We start from the raw sequence: 15,424 nt of genomic DNA, 5'->3' as shown, positions 1-15,424 counted from the left end.
GTTTCATGGCTTATTCATATGACCTACAGGAAGCTAAAAAATTTCTTAACCTTGACATTTTGATTAGGCCGATCGATTAGTTTGTCATTATCATGCCACAGTCATATAATCTGGCTTGATTGAGATGTAGTAGGAAAATTAGTTTTTCCTTGACGAATAGGATGTAGTCACTACTATAAAGCTATAATTGCTAGCTTAATTTATACAAACATTGCGTGCCATGCTTTACCAAATATTGGTCCAGCCGGGATCGAGCAGGCCCAGGATATCCATTAATTGAGAGATATGCTAATTAGTTTGAATATATATTTCTTTAGTTTTATGAATCGGATCGATTTTGATTGGGGAAAGAAATTATCAGAGATCAGGAAATGATATATATAGATTTGGAGTATTAATTAAGCAAATAATAGGTCTTAGATGACCTCAATTAGGATGCACATCAGCTAACGTAATCATATTGTATATTTTAGAGCCTGCAGATGTTAATTATTCTCTATTTAAGTCTAATATTTGCTTAAGTATAATTTGACTTTACTAATTCCTCATAACTTCAACAAACATTCTTATAGAAGCAACTAGCTAATGTAAGCCATATTCAAATAATGCAGATATATCTCTCTATCATCATCTTTCAGGCATTTGCCAACAAAGCTTTCCTCCATTAATTGTAAAGTTATCAACTCTTAAACATATTGTTCAAGTACTGTTTAAGAGATTAATATATAAGTATATATGTCGGCCAAATGTAATCTTGATTATTAATTGGTTGAACTTTAACAAAGTCAATTCCTAACTTTGTACCAAAAAAGAAAAGAAAAAAAAAAGTCAATTCCTAACAATTATTTCTTTATCATTGCGCTGATTAATATATGTCTGTCTGACATTAATTTGTTAGAAACTGAAAGCGTAATATATACCTTAATTATGTTGTCCGCCCCGCCCCGTTAATATCACAGAAACATTTCATTTCATGTTTGAGTTGAATTGGGATACTTGTTTGCTCAATACTACGGGCTTTCTTGCACAAATATATTAACCATGTGGTGTGGTGTGTTGGTCGAACGGCCTAGTCTGGAACCTCCAGGTTTAGCGTTCGAATCCCAGCTCCATCCCGTGGCCAGTAGATTTGAGGGATCATTTGGATTCGTACGTCTGCGGTGCAGTGGATTAGTCTGGCTTTCGCCGCAATGTCGGTGCAGGTGTCCTGGCGCTGGGATACCACTGCATGGGTGTGTGAGTTACTAACAGCTAACTACCTGATCAAAAAAAAAAAAAGTGTATTAGAAATGTAAAATTGACTAAAATCCAACTTTAGGGTTTAGGGTAGTTTTTTTTTTTTTTTTGAATGAAATTCAACATTTCTCATTAATAGTCTCAAGCTAGAGCAGTACATTACATACCTTTCCACTGCCATGAAAAACAGAGGGCAAATAAGAAAACATGGTATATATATCTAGTACCACTCATTAACGAACATCCATGCTCACTTATTCTAAACAGGCCTATCTTACTATGATCAAAACGATTGCATAGTATATAAGCATAGTACATGTCACACCCCGGACCCGGTGTCGGTGGATTTTAAGCACCTGACCCCGAATTTGAGGTGTAAGTGTTACAAGGCAGAATGTAAATAAAATCTTCCTTCTAGGCTCTTCATTCTAGGCTCGTCCAACTCACTTCGGCTCGTCAAAACCTAAGTACTTCTCTGCAAGAGGTATTAGAGATGGGTGGGTGAGCAAAACCACGCGCTCAGTGAGTAGATCATGTAATATGCCAGTAAAGCCATGTCATTTTACACACGCTAGAAAGTAGTATATCGTATAAACATCAATGCACATCAATTCATCACATCGCATCATTCCTTCTTATTGATTATCCTTCAATTTAGTGACCACCACAGGCACCCTAATGGCCTTCTCTAGCCTTATACCACCGTGTGACACATCCTTACCTCGGCATAACCAATCAAGAAGTTCTCATGTTCCATGACTAGTCAAACAATGGATCCAACACATAATATATATAAGGATTAAATTATGTTTAGTCCCTGTACTATGACCCTTTTTTCGTTTCAGTCCCTGACATTCTCAATTAATCTGAAAAGTCCCTAACGTCAAAATTTCCGTCTGATTGGTCCCTCCCGCGTCAAATTAGGAGTTGGCCTTAGGTGAAATGTCCAATATACCCCTCTGTTATTTCTTTTTCCTTTTTAATTTCTTTTTTTCCTTTTTATTTTATTTTTTCTTTGTAATTTCTTTTTCTCCTTTTCTTTTCTTTTTTCTTTTTAATTTCTTTTTTTCCTTTTTTTCTTTTTTCTTTTTAATATCTTTTTTGCTTTTTCTTCTTTTTTTCTTGTTCCTTTTTAATTTTTTTTTCTTTTTAATTTCTTTTTTGTTGTAGAAAAACTGAAATTGAGAGGAATTTGCTGTGTATTCTCATTGATAATAGGGGTCTCTTTATATAGAGGATTACAATTCATAGAATCTCAATCGTACAAGGAAAGTAATCGTACATTGAATAGGAATCTAGATCCTTCTAATTTAACCATATTACCACTAGGTCAAGTAACCTAGAGTTTGGGCCAAACACAAATAGAGATATCCTTAAACACTCCCCTTTGTGTTGTCCAAACGCGGTGCTTCTCTCGTTGCCTCGTTAAAAACTTTGCCGAGTAACAAAAACCCAGTGGGACAAAAATAACCTCGGTCGAAGGGGAAAAAGAGCACAACACACCCTTCACGTTTCGAGGTGAACATGTAGACATCTCCCCCTGATGTCTGCGCCTCCCCCTGATGACTACGATCATGGGAGTTCAGATAATTTCCGCAAGCCAATTCTTACCACATGTTTCTCGAACGTGGATTTGGGCAATGACTTAGTAAACAAGTCTGCCGCATTGTCCTCAGATCGAACCTGGTTCACTTTGATCTTGAGGAGCTTCTGTTGTTGCTGATTGTAGAAGAATTTGGGCGATATATGCTTGGTGTTGTCGCCTTTGATGTAGCCTTGCTTCATTTGTTCAATGCAAGCAGCATTATCCTCATAAATGCTCGTTGGCTCATCTGTGGTAGACTTCAAACCACAATTGCTTCGAATATGCGTAATTATGGATCCAATCCATATACATTCACGAATCTCTTCGTGAAGAGCAATAGTCTCTGCATTGTTCGAAGATATAGCGACTATGGTCTATTTCTGTAGACCTCCAAGTTATCACGGTCTTTATCCATGGTGAACACTTAACCAGTTTGGGAATGACCTTTGTGTGGGTCAGAGAGATACCCAGCATCAGCAAAACCTTCCAAAACGCTAACTTCGTTTTGGGATGAGGAGAGGGGACGCAGGCCAGTGTTGCCGGCGTTCCTGGTGTGTGATGGGTCCGAATCCATCATCTCTCTGTAGGGATAGAACAAGCCCATATCAATCGTACATCTCAAGTACTGAAAGATATCTTTTACATCAATCCTAATGGCGTCGCGTTGGCGCAAAGCTATATCTTAGTTAACAAGCTTACTGCAAATGAGATGTCCGGTCTTGTGCATTTAACTAAGTACAATAATGCGCCTATTGTACTAAGTAAGGCACTTCTGCCTCTAGCACATCCTCGTCATCATCCTTTCGACGAAGAGGATCATTTTCATGATCAAGACTACGGACGATCATGGGGTGCTTGAAGGCTTGACCTTGTCAAAATTCCTAAGCATCTATCGACAGGATGCTCAAGTTCCAAACCGAGACACAATCGTGTTCTCCCAAAATCCTTCATCTCAAACTCGGATTTCAAATGTTCAGCGGTTTCCCTTAACTCTTTAAGGGCTTCTAATGAAGATCATGTCCAACATGAACCGCGATAGAATCCTAAACTTGTTATGGAAACGCGTGGGCATATCCCTTCCCAATCAAGTAGTCACTTTAGTGAGCGTTTCAACCTCTTTGTAAACGCGCTCCGTGGTCTAGAGCCACTTGACTTGGGTAAATGAAGTTCACCATGAACCTTCATGTATATTCCGTATCTAGATCCCCATAGAGATACGTAGTGACCACATTTGTAAGCTGCATGTTCAGTTATTCGGAAACTACCAAACTGACAAGGTAGTGGAGTGCAATGACATCCATTACGAGAGAATATGTCTCATCGTAGTCGATTCCAGGGCGTTTTGTGAGAAGCCTTGCGTCATAAGGCGAGATTGCCATCTCTTTTTCTCATCACGCTTTCTAACGAAGACCCATTAGTCAATAGGTTTTATGTCAGGAGGTGTTGGCATCACTAGCTCAGAAAACCTTCCTCTTCGTTAGAGAATCCATCTTAACCTGGATCGCATCTTTCCATTTAGGCCAAATCTCTCTACGTTGGCATTCATTCATCAACGGAGCGTGGTTCGATATCATCTAACTCAACAAACTCATGCGCAACGAAATGCGCAACTACATCATCAATTATGATGGAGTTGCTATCCCACGTCTCATGTACACTAGTGTAATTTTCATAGAGCTCTATATTCTCAGGAATAGGGTTCTAACGTTGAGGCGTCCCCCAACGATAACCATAACCCGGAAGATTCTCATGAGACGGATTTTGAGTGTCGATGATCAAAGGGTTGGAATGTGCCAAAGTATCCTTCGAACTCACGGGCCTCCCACGCATCCTAGCTGGGGCCATGACCTATAACGCCAGAGTATCACTCTCTTTGGCATTGGCGCCATGCCTACCTCTGTGTAGGGTGGCGCTACGTCCTCTCGTAGGGACTTCCATCCTTGCGGGCATGTTTGCAGCATATTTGTGTGATCTCGTCACTTTAGTAGGATCGAAATGAGACATAGTGGGGACAGGCCACGACTATTCCTGTCGTTCCTGCTGAACATCTGTGTTCTTATCTCCCCCTAACGACGGGAAGACTGTCTCATCAAAGTGACATCCGCAAATCTAGCGGTAAGGAGATCGCCATGCAAGGGCATTAAGTGGCGGACGATTGTTGGAGTCTCAAATCCAACTGAGTTGCTTATTCGTCTGTAAGGACCCATTATAGAGCGCTATGGCGGCGCAATTGGCACATAAATGGCACACTCAAATATGCGTAAGTACGATATTTGTACCCAGTCACTAGCTGTAACGCAGAGGTACGGTAGATTGAGTGGCAGTGGGTCGTAGACGAATTAGCATAGCTGCATGCGATATTGCATCACCCCAAGCGGATATAAGGAGGTTGGTGCGCATTACCAATGTCCGGACTACCATCGTAGTTGTTTCCGCGAGACCATTTGGGTGTGCTCATGGGAATATGATGTCCAACATCAGTCCCAAATGCAATAACTATCGAAAGTCTTCGATGTAAACTCACTAGCATAGTCTTCAATGTAAACTCACTAGCATAGTCAAATCCAATTGACTGAATAGGATGATTTGGGGAGTGAGCCCGTTGTCATATGATGTGTGCTAGGAGTGTTTCATAAGCAGCATTACAAGTGGACAATGGCACAACACGTGACCAGCGTGTTTGCATATCAACCAACATCATGAGATATTTAAACGTCCGCAAGTTGGTGGAATCAGTCCACAGAATCCCTACGGATTCTATGTAAGAACATAATGAGTATTTTCATATCCTTTGCATAGGACGGTCTCAGTCCTAATTTTCCTAAGGAAGTGGCTTTGTAAAATGAGCGAGAGGCCTTAGAAGCAACCAAGGAGAGTTTTGGTTGGGCCTGAGCGTTTGAAACGCATATTGAAGCAAAGTTTGTGACTACATCACCCATCATGGTGTCATGACCAAGAGAAGTGGCATCCATGGCGTTATAACCATGGGGATTGACATCCATGGCGTCATTGCCATGGGTAGCGCCATATATGGCGTTGTCACAAGGGACTTGGGCGGCCATATAGCGCTCCAAGACAGCTGCAGCGCCAGATGCTGCAATTGTTGCGGTCTTGCTAAGTCCAGGAACCAATTTTTGATTCTTGCTTCATTTCGCTCGAGGGTGTCCATGTGAAGTCTTTAGTAGACGGATCATCATATCATGACCAAGGTGACTTATCCTGTCGAGACAAAGCCAATATGTGTCTAAATCCAAGAGATCTTCTCTCATAACTTTATTGGATTTAATAGCTAGAATAGTGACATAGAGTCCACTATAGAGACACATAAACTTCTCTAAGATGCGCATTCGTTCGCAATCATTAGAGGCATTGCAAAGGAACTCATTTCTGTTCTCTACATGCGTTTTCGCATGGAATCCGTTGGCTATCCATAGGTGCGAGTTGCCCTAGGAGCGTAGAGAGTTTATGTGACATTAATCAAGGTGCCATTTGGCAAAAAGAACTTGGGCTATTCCATGTCCTTAAATTAATACTGATGGCCCAGCCATCGTAGTCACAAAGTAACATGCTCATGAATCAAAATGGAGTCATAAAGAAAAGAACTCGAAATTTTATTCATAAGCCAACGGAATACATCATTGTCTCTTAACCATTAGGAGAATCTAATCCAAATGCTAGCTAATGCAAAACAATGGTAGTCGTCTAACTTCTTTCGGTAATTCCAACGCAAATGTGACCAGGTGAGTAGGGAGATGTCAGTGGAGCAAAGCTCGCTTAATTACCACTTATCTCAAAACCTTCCTAGACATCACATTTACATTGAGTACGCCTACTTTGAAGAAAGACTAAACCATAGGCATCTACTACAAAAATAATATGGCAATTGCCTACATCTCTTGGAAAATAAAGACTTAAACAGAATTGGCGATCTATTGATCCCAGCCAGATTCGTAGTCTTCAACCCTTCACTCTAGATCATCTTCTTGATCTTCTTGTTCTACATAGTGAGCTTCTCTTGCTTCACAAATATGCTTTGTAGGCGGTGACAAGTTCTTCACGAGCTCTACAAATGTGTGCCCAATGATCAGACACTCCACATTGAGAACATACATCTCTTTGCTCAAACTCCATTGATTGAGGCGCTTTGAAAGCGTCATTAAGATGGCTCTTAGTGTTGGTGGAGCCACCAACATGGCCAGAGGCGTTGCCTCCCTCTCTCTTTCCATGTTGACCTCTTTGGTTCCGTGTTCGCCTATTTTGGCGATTACCTTCCCAAGTAGAGCGATTATATGGACCAGAAAGTCCATAAGTATCCCTAATGTTAGGGTTTTGCTCTTGGCGCCTTCTCTTAGGGGCACGACTATAATTGGATTCCGGAATATGCTCTATTTCCACGGATCTCGAATTATAGTTCTTCACAAGGATGTTGTCATACTTTTCAGTGACATTCATAGCTCCAATGAGCTCATGAAACCTTGTGATCCGTCCTGCAGTAACATCAATTCGATAGTTCTTAGCAACCATCAATGCAGAAACGGGGAAGGTAGAGAGAGTCTTCTCAATCAACATCGCATTTGTGATCTCTTTACCACAGAATTCCATTAAGGATTTAATGCGAAGTGCTTCCGAGTTATAGTCAAGAACTGACTTGAAATCATAGGAGCGGAGGCTATGTCATCTCACTTCTAGGTCAGGAAGCAAGGAAGGAGTCACGGACGCTGCCAAATCTTTCTTCGAGTGAGACCCACAGCCTTCTGGGGTCTTCTTCATTCATACACTCGTACTGGAGCGAATCATCCATATGACGAGTCATTAGGATGATGGCTTTCGCCTTATTTGCCTCTAAGGCTGCTCTATTTGCTTCCAAAGCTTGAGCTTGCTCAACAGTTAGCACGTCCTGGCTAGGCTCGAGAATCGTATCCAGGATTCCATTGGCCTTGAGATGCTGGCGGACATCACGAACCCACCTGTGATATTCAGAGCCAGTTGTTCCCAATGGAGCAAAGTCCAATTTGTTCAGGTTACTCATCCTGAAAGAGAAGAAGAAATTAGGGTTAGTTTCGGAGCGTGAAAGGCTACCACGAAAACATATAAAATTTCTGAGCGTAGTCGCTTCTAAGAAATTAGGAATTTCTGAGCGTAGTCGCTTCCAAGAAATTCGATTCCAAGAGGGGTTGGATTAGATCGAAACAATGATGTGTGTGGTCGATCGTTTTCTTCTCAACAAACTCTTAAGTTTGGAGGACTCTACAAGCTCCAAGCTTGGAGTGAGCACGAACCCCCACAGTTCGGCTTTTGGTCTCCCCTATGAAGAAGAAAGGGGGGTAGAAGAAGGGATGTTGGAAGTCCCCGAGAAAAAGAAGAAGAAATTGAAAAACTTCAAAAACGGGAACTTTTAGAAAAGTTTACCTTGAAAAATAACCGGAAAAGATGACGGAGGTGGCCGGAAAAAGGTTGTCGGAGGTCGCCGGAAAAGTGACCGGAAACTGGTGGCCGGAGCTAGGCAGGGGCTGTGCAGGAGGTGTGCGGAGGCTGTGCAGAGCTGGCAGGCAGTTGCTCGGCAGGTGCTAGACAGCTGTCGGCAGATGCAGGCACAGGGGTGTGCAGGTCTCGGCAGGTATCGGCAGGGGCTATGCGGAGCTTTCGACAGATGTCGACAGGGGCAGGCACAGGTCTCGGCAGGTGTCTCTGCAGCTCTCGGCAGATGCAGGCACAGGGCTCGGCAGATCTCGGCAGCTGCTCAGCAGGGCTCGCAGAGGCAGGCACAAGGCAGGCACAGGGCAGGCACAAGGCAGGGGCCGGTCCGATTTTTCCGACGGCCGGTTCAGGGGATTTCCGGCCGGTTCTGGTGGTTCCGCCGCCGGTTCTGGGCTCCTTGGGAATAGGGCTTCGATATGTGGGGCGGTGGTTTCAGGATTTTGAGGGTTACGAAATTAGGGTTTTCAGGGTTAGGGCTTCGTGCTGATAACGTGTTGTAGAGAAATTGAAATTGAGAGGAATTTGCTGTGTATTCTCATTGATAATAGGGGCCTCTTTATATAGAGGATTACAATTCATAGAATCTCAATCGTACAAGGAAAGTAATCGTACATTGAATAGGAATCTAGATCCTTCTAATTTAACCCTATTACCACTAGGTCAAGTAACCTAGAGTTTGGGCCAAACACAAATAGAGATATCCTTAAACATTTTTTGCTTTTTCTTCTTTTTTTTCTTGTTCCTTTTTAATTTCTTTTTTTCCTTTTTTTTTTCTTTTCATTTTGCCTACTTTCTCCTTCCTCAACCCACCAATCCCATTCCGATCAAACTCCACAACCCATCTGTTTCTCTCCCCAAATTGAAACCAAACCCAGCAAAGACTTAGCTTGGCGGTGCAGAGATGGACATCGAGCAAAAGCAAGAGGATAGGAGCTGATCGATCACTTCTTCACCTTCTCTGAAGCCATCTCCCTCTGTTGGGATCCGCCCTCGCCTCCATCATCGCCGACGCCATCTCCCAAACACAAGCAGATCCCAATCAGCTGGGAAATTCGCCGCTAAACCACTCCCCTCTTGTTTTCACAGCCTACTTCTCTCTCTCCCACTCAAATCTCACTTTCTCTCTCCACATCAAGCCTCAATTTGGAAACTTTTCACTGAAAACTACCATTTTTTCAGACCCTGAGGTTTTTGGGTCTTGCTCAAAATGGTGATTTGGATCCCACTCACCCGAGCTACTACACAAACCCACTCACTTCGATAATAAGAATATTTGAAACATATTACACAAACCCACTCAAACCTCTATGGATAGAAAGAGGACATCAAGACGAATCCGTAGCTTTTCGCGGATCCTGAATCGGAGTTACGGATCAAAAGTTATGATCCGCCGAAGTTTTAGAGAGAGAGAAACTAGAGAGAGAAACAAAGTAGAGAGAGAGCCTCTCGGCAAAATGGGAATATGTACTGGAGATGGGGCTGGTCCCTATTTATAGGAAAAGAGAACCAATGGAAATGAGCCAAATGTCTAACTCTTAATAAACCACCAAGAAGCTTGTGACACTTGTCAAGCTTCCATCACCTTTCTTCCTTCCACTTGACAAATGTCAACATGACTCATGGGCTTGATACTGACACGTTGGTCACTAAGTAAACTCTTTGGCCAATAGGAAGGAGCCACGTCACCACAAAATGTACTTTGCATCCAAACTTAAAAAATTCCTTAAAAATAGCTCGGGAACCTGAAAAATTCACCGAAAAATGCTGCGAACTCGTGGTGACCTCTACTTTCCATTTCCAAGCTCAAAAATAAAATTTGACTAACTTCAAAATTCAGGATCTTACAATACATAAAAGACTTAAGAGGAAGGCTAAAGAAAAGCCTTATGAGCCCAGACCCTCCACTAGGATCCCATAACCGAAACCCTAGTAAGCCGGAGCCCGCCTGTTTGGTCCAAACTTGGGCCACAATCCACAATCGTGACACCCAATCTGTTTTGAGCACCCAAAATGATCTAGGCACCCAAAGCCTCCCAGAATTGGGCTGCAAACTTGACCTGGGCCATATAGCAGATTTGGGCCACCCAATCGAGTTGGGCCTCGAAACTGATCTTGGCACCCAACCCAGAATGAGCATACCCACTCCTGCTCCGATCACTGTCACGGCCTCCACCTCTGCCGCACATACAAGATGCAGGCCATCTCTTCTCCGACCCGGATTCACGACCGAATGCAGATCTCGCAATACTCTAATCCAACACCGAGAATCAGCAAGACTTTCGTCCACCTTGAGACGCCCCCGACGGAACGCGAACTGCATCGCTCTTGCAAGTTAGAGCCGGCCCACCACTGCCTTTAGAAGCCAGATCGCCGCCACCTTGTTCCAGGAACAGAAACGATCCTTCGTCTCATCCACCAATCGACAAAAGCCGATCTCCTTCAACCCTGCATGCCCGCCGTCAGGCTCTTTCAACCGTCCTCTGCGTGGTCGGAGCCGACCTGGATCAGCAGGGCAGCTCATCACCGCAAGCATGTAATGGAAAGCTGTACCCCCCACCGACACCTCCCAACACCGGGAGAGCCCATCACTGCAAGCAATCGCTCGAGCTTTCACCAAGTCGGAGTACAAATCTGCAGTCCCCCCTTTGTATTGCCCAATACCAGTTATCGGACGCAAAGCAGTTGCGTTCTTTGGAGATCGGCGCACGGGCTCAGCCTGTATAGGCCGGTTCACGATGCCATTTGGGCAGCGCACCTTCTTCCCCTCTCTAGGCGAAAAGGCAGAGCCGCTTAGCTGTACGATTGGCGCAAGGGAGCGCCATTGGAAGCCTAGCAAGCGGCGGCTAGGGCAGAGCATTTTTAAGGGTTTAGGGTAGCTTTTGGATGTGCTTATTAGTTCCTTAAAAAGGTCGAATTATTTTGGTAGTGACTCTATCTGACAGCTTTACTGAGTGGGTCATTATATGTAATTTTGCTAAATTTCAATATTAGTTGACTATTTCTCTAAAAAAATTATATATATATTTATTAATTATTACCCATTAAGAGAAACCATATTCTAAGCTTTATGATCAAAAATTCGAAATTTGATATATCTTCCCTCACATACTTTTAAGTCTTCTTCTGTACCTAAAGATTTCTTCGCCTCCGTGATGGAGCTTCTAGTTGAAAAATTCTCGAAACCTACACCAAACCCTAGTTATTCATTTGAAGTCAAACGTCAATGGTTGGATCATGAATGTATGATCGCTCCCCATGACAATTCATACTAAACGACGATTTAATAACCAATCACAAGCATCCAGTTCATCCCCATGTGGCTCACGATCCCAATCTGCAGGCAATCATCATATGCATGATAAGTGAGCTAGGTAGCTAGATCAACCAACCACTCCATGTGTTTTATGATTTTAGTCCTGGCATGAGCCACTGAGCATTGAACAACCTAGCTCAACTCACTCATCAATCTACTACGATACACATATGATTGAAATTCAGTGGTGTGATGAGTGCCATTCATAGGTCCACAATGATCTCAATCAAATATTTGAGTATTCAAATCAGGGCACAACAAAAAAAAAAAACGAAGAGATTATACCAGATTGTTATAGATTTACATATTTCCAGAGTCATAGGGTTCTTTAATCTCCAGTTTTATTAATAGGCTGCTTACGACTTTGTGTAATGCCCTAAATATAGGGTTTCCTCTTAACCTCCCAAGAAAAATTAGTTGCTCAAACCGGCCGCTTGTAATATCACAAAAAGATAAAGAAAATCTTACAAAATCCCAAAGAAATCTTGTAGAAAGCAGCATCAAATCGTTCCTAATACATATATGTCCGCATAAACCCCTCCATATATGGTGAGGGGTGAACCTTTTCGACAATCTTCTCTGTGTATTTCGATAAAGAAAGCCATTGTCATATACGTACTGTGCTAATTGAAAAGGCTAACTATATATGGCTATCTCGGAAACACCAAAGTCGAGTGCTCACCAAACAGATAAACAAAAGTTGTTATCGAGAAAAAAATCTTTCAACAATTGTTCATCGACATTGAAGAGGAAGGCGAAAGACCTATCCGCGCAATGCAAATCGCAGGTCTGCATGGTTACCTCAATCTCGCAGACTACTTGAATCCCAAGAAAAAGATGAAGCTTGACAGTGGGAAAAATTGTGGTGAGGCACTAGATAAGTTATCCGTCCGGAGAGGCCTTGAAGGATTTATCTAGTTTCGTGAACTCCACGCTACACAAATTGGATCAGAAACTTGAGGGATATAAATCTGAACTTATCGATCAGCCTTACTACATCAGTAATTGGAACCCTCTTGAGCTCAATGAAAAATTCATCGGGCACTGAAATGTTTAAAGGTTTTAATGACGGTCAATATACAATGGTACCAGGGCTTTTCAGTACCCTAATTTTCAAAGTGGTACTGGGAGTCTGGGACTAATAGTACGATTGATGATCATCATAGTATTAATGTTCATCATCCATGGGGGATTTTGCAGCCCAGTGATTTTGGAAACGTGGACAAGTTCGGTTCAATGGGGGAGAAGTCGGAGAACTACAGTATTAACAAAACTTTTGTCAACAACATTTTTGCTTCCATTGATTTTAAGAATTGCTCAAACAATGTTGCTTCTTCTGTTCTGCAAGGACATCTGGTTACTCCATGTACTGGCATGGTCGATCAGGGACATCGCCAGTCCACTCATTTTTAGGGTTTGAAGCTGTGGAGCCAAACAACTTTTCTCTGAAGGATATTACACTGCCTTGGAATGAACAAAACAATATGAATCTTCTTCTTTATCAGAGTCATCATTATGATGGTTCCTCAATCGTCCCCTGTTAATTAAGTGTTGCTTGATCGATTTCATTCGGTCAAACTCAGCTAGAACTAGTTTGCCCTTATAAATTCCTTACCTTCACTTTCCTTCCTTGTTCTAAGCAATTTCCACTCCAGAATATTCTTGTTCAATAAGTTGTTCGTCTGTGCAATTTTCTGGTATTTTCTTGTAGACTTCTATATATTAAATTAACCACATCACGGGAGAGGAGCAACTTGACTTTTTTTTTTTTTTTTTTCCGAAAGAGAAAAGGAAATTACAACTAACTTGACTATTATCAAACATAGAGATTAACCAACTATATATGTTAGTATAATATGAAATTTAAAGAAAAATAAAAGGGAAATGATGGAAAATGTCACTTTAGAGAGTGAAATGATAATAAGGTCACCTAGTTTCCCACTTGATAAGAAGGTCCATTGTAAATTGTTATTAATATTAGTTTAGTCCTTATGAATAATGAGGTCATGTTAAAAAAGGTCAGTTTTTAATTTTTATCATTCTGATTCTGCCCCTAAGGTAATAAACCTTTATAACCTTCCATTTCAAAATCGTGGAGCTCAAATTTTCTCTCTCCTTTGATCAGAAAGCTTCCGATTCGATTTGATCGGAGATCTCTTTCCGAGATTCTTTCTTCGCTGCCCTCTCCGTCGGAAGCTTCCGATTTCTCTTTGTGCCTCTGCGACGATCTGAAAGTGGTTTTGGAGCTTCCTCAGGTCTTTTCTCTTTTTCTGGATCTCTGGCTTCGTTGGTGTTTGTCTTGATCACGTTATTGTGTTCTTCTTCTTCGTTGACTCAGTGCTTAGTTACAGTCTCTCTATTTCTTCCTCTCTCTGGTTTTCTCTGATTTGATCGGTAAGCCTTCTCTCTGTGAATTTGTTCGTTTTGGATTTTGCAGTGTATTTTTGTTGTTTGTGTTAAATTGTTGAATTGTTCGTTTTGGATTACTGTTTTCTTCTCCTTCGTCGAACTCAGTGCTATGTTGAATTGTTGATGATGTTTTGTGCTATTGCTGTACTATATTTGTTCTATACTGTGATTTTTTTATCAGTGACATGGCCAGTTACATTTTTATTACTGCTGTTTTGTTCAGGAATTATCATTTATTTTGCGAGTATGATGTTGTTCTTCTGTTCAGGCATTAACGGTTACTTTGGCAGTGACTTGTTTGTGTTGATTCTGTTGATTTCCTTAGTAGTGACATGGATTTGGCAGTGACTTGTTTGTGTTGATTCTGTTGATTTCCTTAGTAGTGACATGGATAGTGATTTGTTTTATTCTTGTGCAGTTGTTATGGATACTAGCTATGTTGTCAAGTTTATTTATTCTGGTGAAGCAGCGACAGTTCCATTGTTGCATAATTGGTCGTTTGTTGACCTATGCAATTCCATACGCTCTCGTTTTCCGGATTTGATTCAAGGCAATTTCATGTTGAGGTACATTATTCCTCCGGATTCTACTTCATGTTTTCTAGAGAGTGAAGTTGATATGAGAATGATTTTTAGGAATTTGGTTCGTTACAATTCTGATTTTGTTGAAGTGTTTGTGACTGATTTGCCTTCTATTAGTGAAAGTGTGGTGAGTAATACAGTGTGTGAGGATTCTAGTACCATGCTTGAGGAGAATGATTATTTGGGGTGTTATAGGGCAGAGGCACCGAAGAGTTATATGACGAAAGGTTGGGAGAGTTATATTCATTCTGAAGGCCAAAAGTTTGAGGGTGGGGTTGTTGAGTTTAGGGATAAGCTACGTAAGTATGCTATAGAAATTGGCTTTTCATATGAGTTTGTTAGAAATGACAAGGTTCGTGTTATTGCTCAGTGTTCTAAGAAACATTCTCAAGGCTGCAATTGGCTGGTGAAGGCTTATTTATGTAGGGCTAATGGTTTCTTTATGATTAAAAGGTTGGTTAATGTTCACACTTGTCATGGTGTGATTCGTTTGCAGAAGAGTAAGATGATGGAATCCAAGGTTGTCAAGTCTATTGTGCTTGATAAGATTCGTGCCAATCCAAACAAAAAGCCAATTGATATAGCTGATGAGATCAAGAGTAATTATGGTTTGGATGTTGCTTATCGTACTGTGACGATCTCACTTAAGAAATAGGCTAGGTTACCGCATTGTTTCTTTGTCCTTCTCTTTTGTGTGTTTTGTTTTCTGACTAGGCTTTGGTTTTATTTCAGAGTTTTATCTCTATAGTTGGTTATTTACTTTATTTGTTTTAGACTTATCTGTTTAGAAAGCTTTCAGTCACAATCTAATGAGACAACACG

The 15,424-nt window shown here is 41.6% G+C and overlaps 1 protein-coding gene across 1 annotated transcript; it reads left to right on the top strand.

Annotated features, from left to right (window-relative positions):
• Window positions 1-13,908: 13,908 nt before the first annotated feature.
• Window positions 13,909-15,412, top strand: LOC133732328 (uncharacterized). The gene is made up of 3 exons (XM_062159891.1): window positions 13,909-14,006; window positions 14,440-15,122; window positions 15,377-15,412. Exons 2-3 carry the CDS (start codon window positions 14,445-14,447, stop codon window positions 15,410-15,412), a joined length of 714 nt encoding a protein of 237 aa, XP_062015875.1. The 5' UTR covers window positions 13,909-14,006; window positions 14,440-14,444.
• Window positions 15,413-15,424: the final 12 nt, after the last annotated feature.

This window comes from Rosa rugosa, chromosome 1, assembly GCF_958449725.1.
Source record: "Rosa rugosa chromosome 1, drRosRugo1.1, whole genome shotgun sequence".
In the NCBI taxonomy this organism is placed as follows: domain Eukaryota; kingdom Viridiplantae; phylum Streptophyta; class Magnoliopsida; order Rosales; family Rosaceae; genus Rosa; species Rosa rugosa.
The sequence above is the reverse complement of the archived record's forward strand: the minus strand, read 5'-3'. Positions and strand labels throughout refer to the sequence as shown.

Coding starts and splice junctions, on each gene's coding strand:
- LOC133732328 (XM_062159891.1), top strand. CDS start 14,445: ATGGATACTAGCTATGTTGTCAAGTTTATTTATTCTGGTGAAGCAGCG. Junction 15,123..15,376: donor GTAAGATGATGGAATCCAAG/GTTGTCAAGTCT, acceptor TATTTGTTTTAG/ACTTATCTGTTTAGAAAGCT.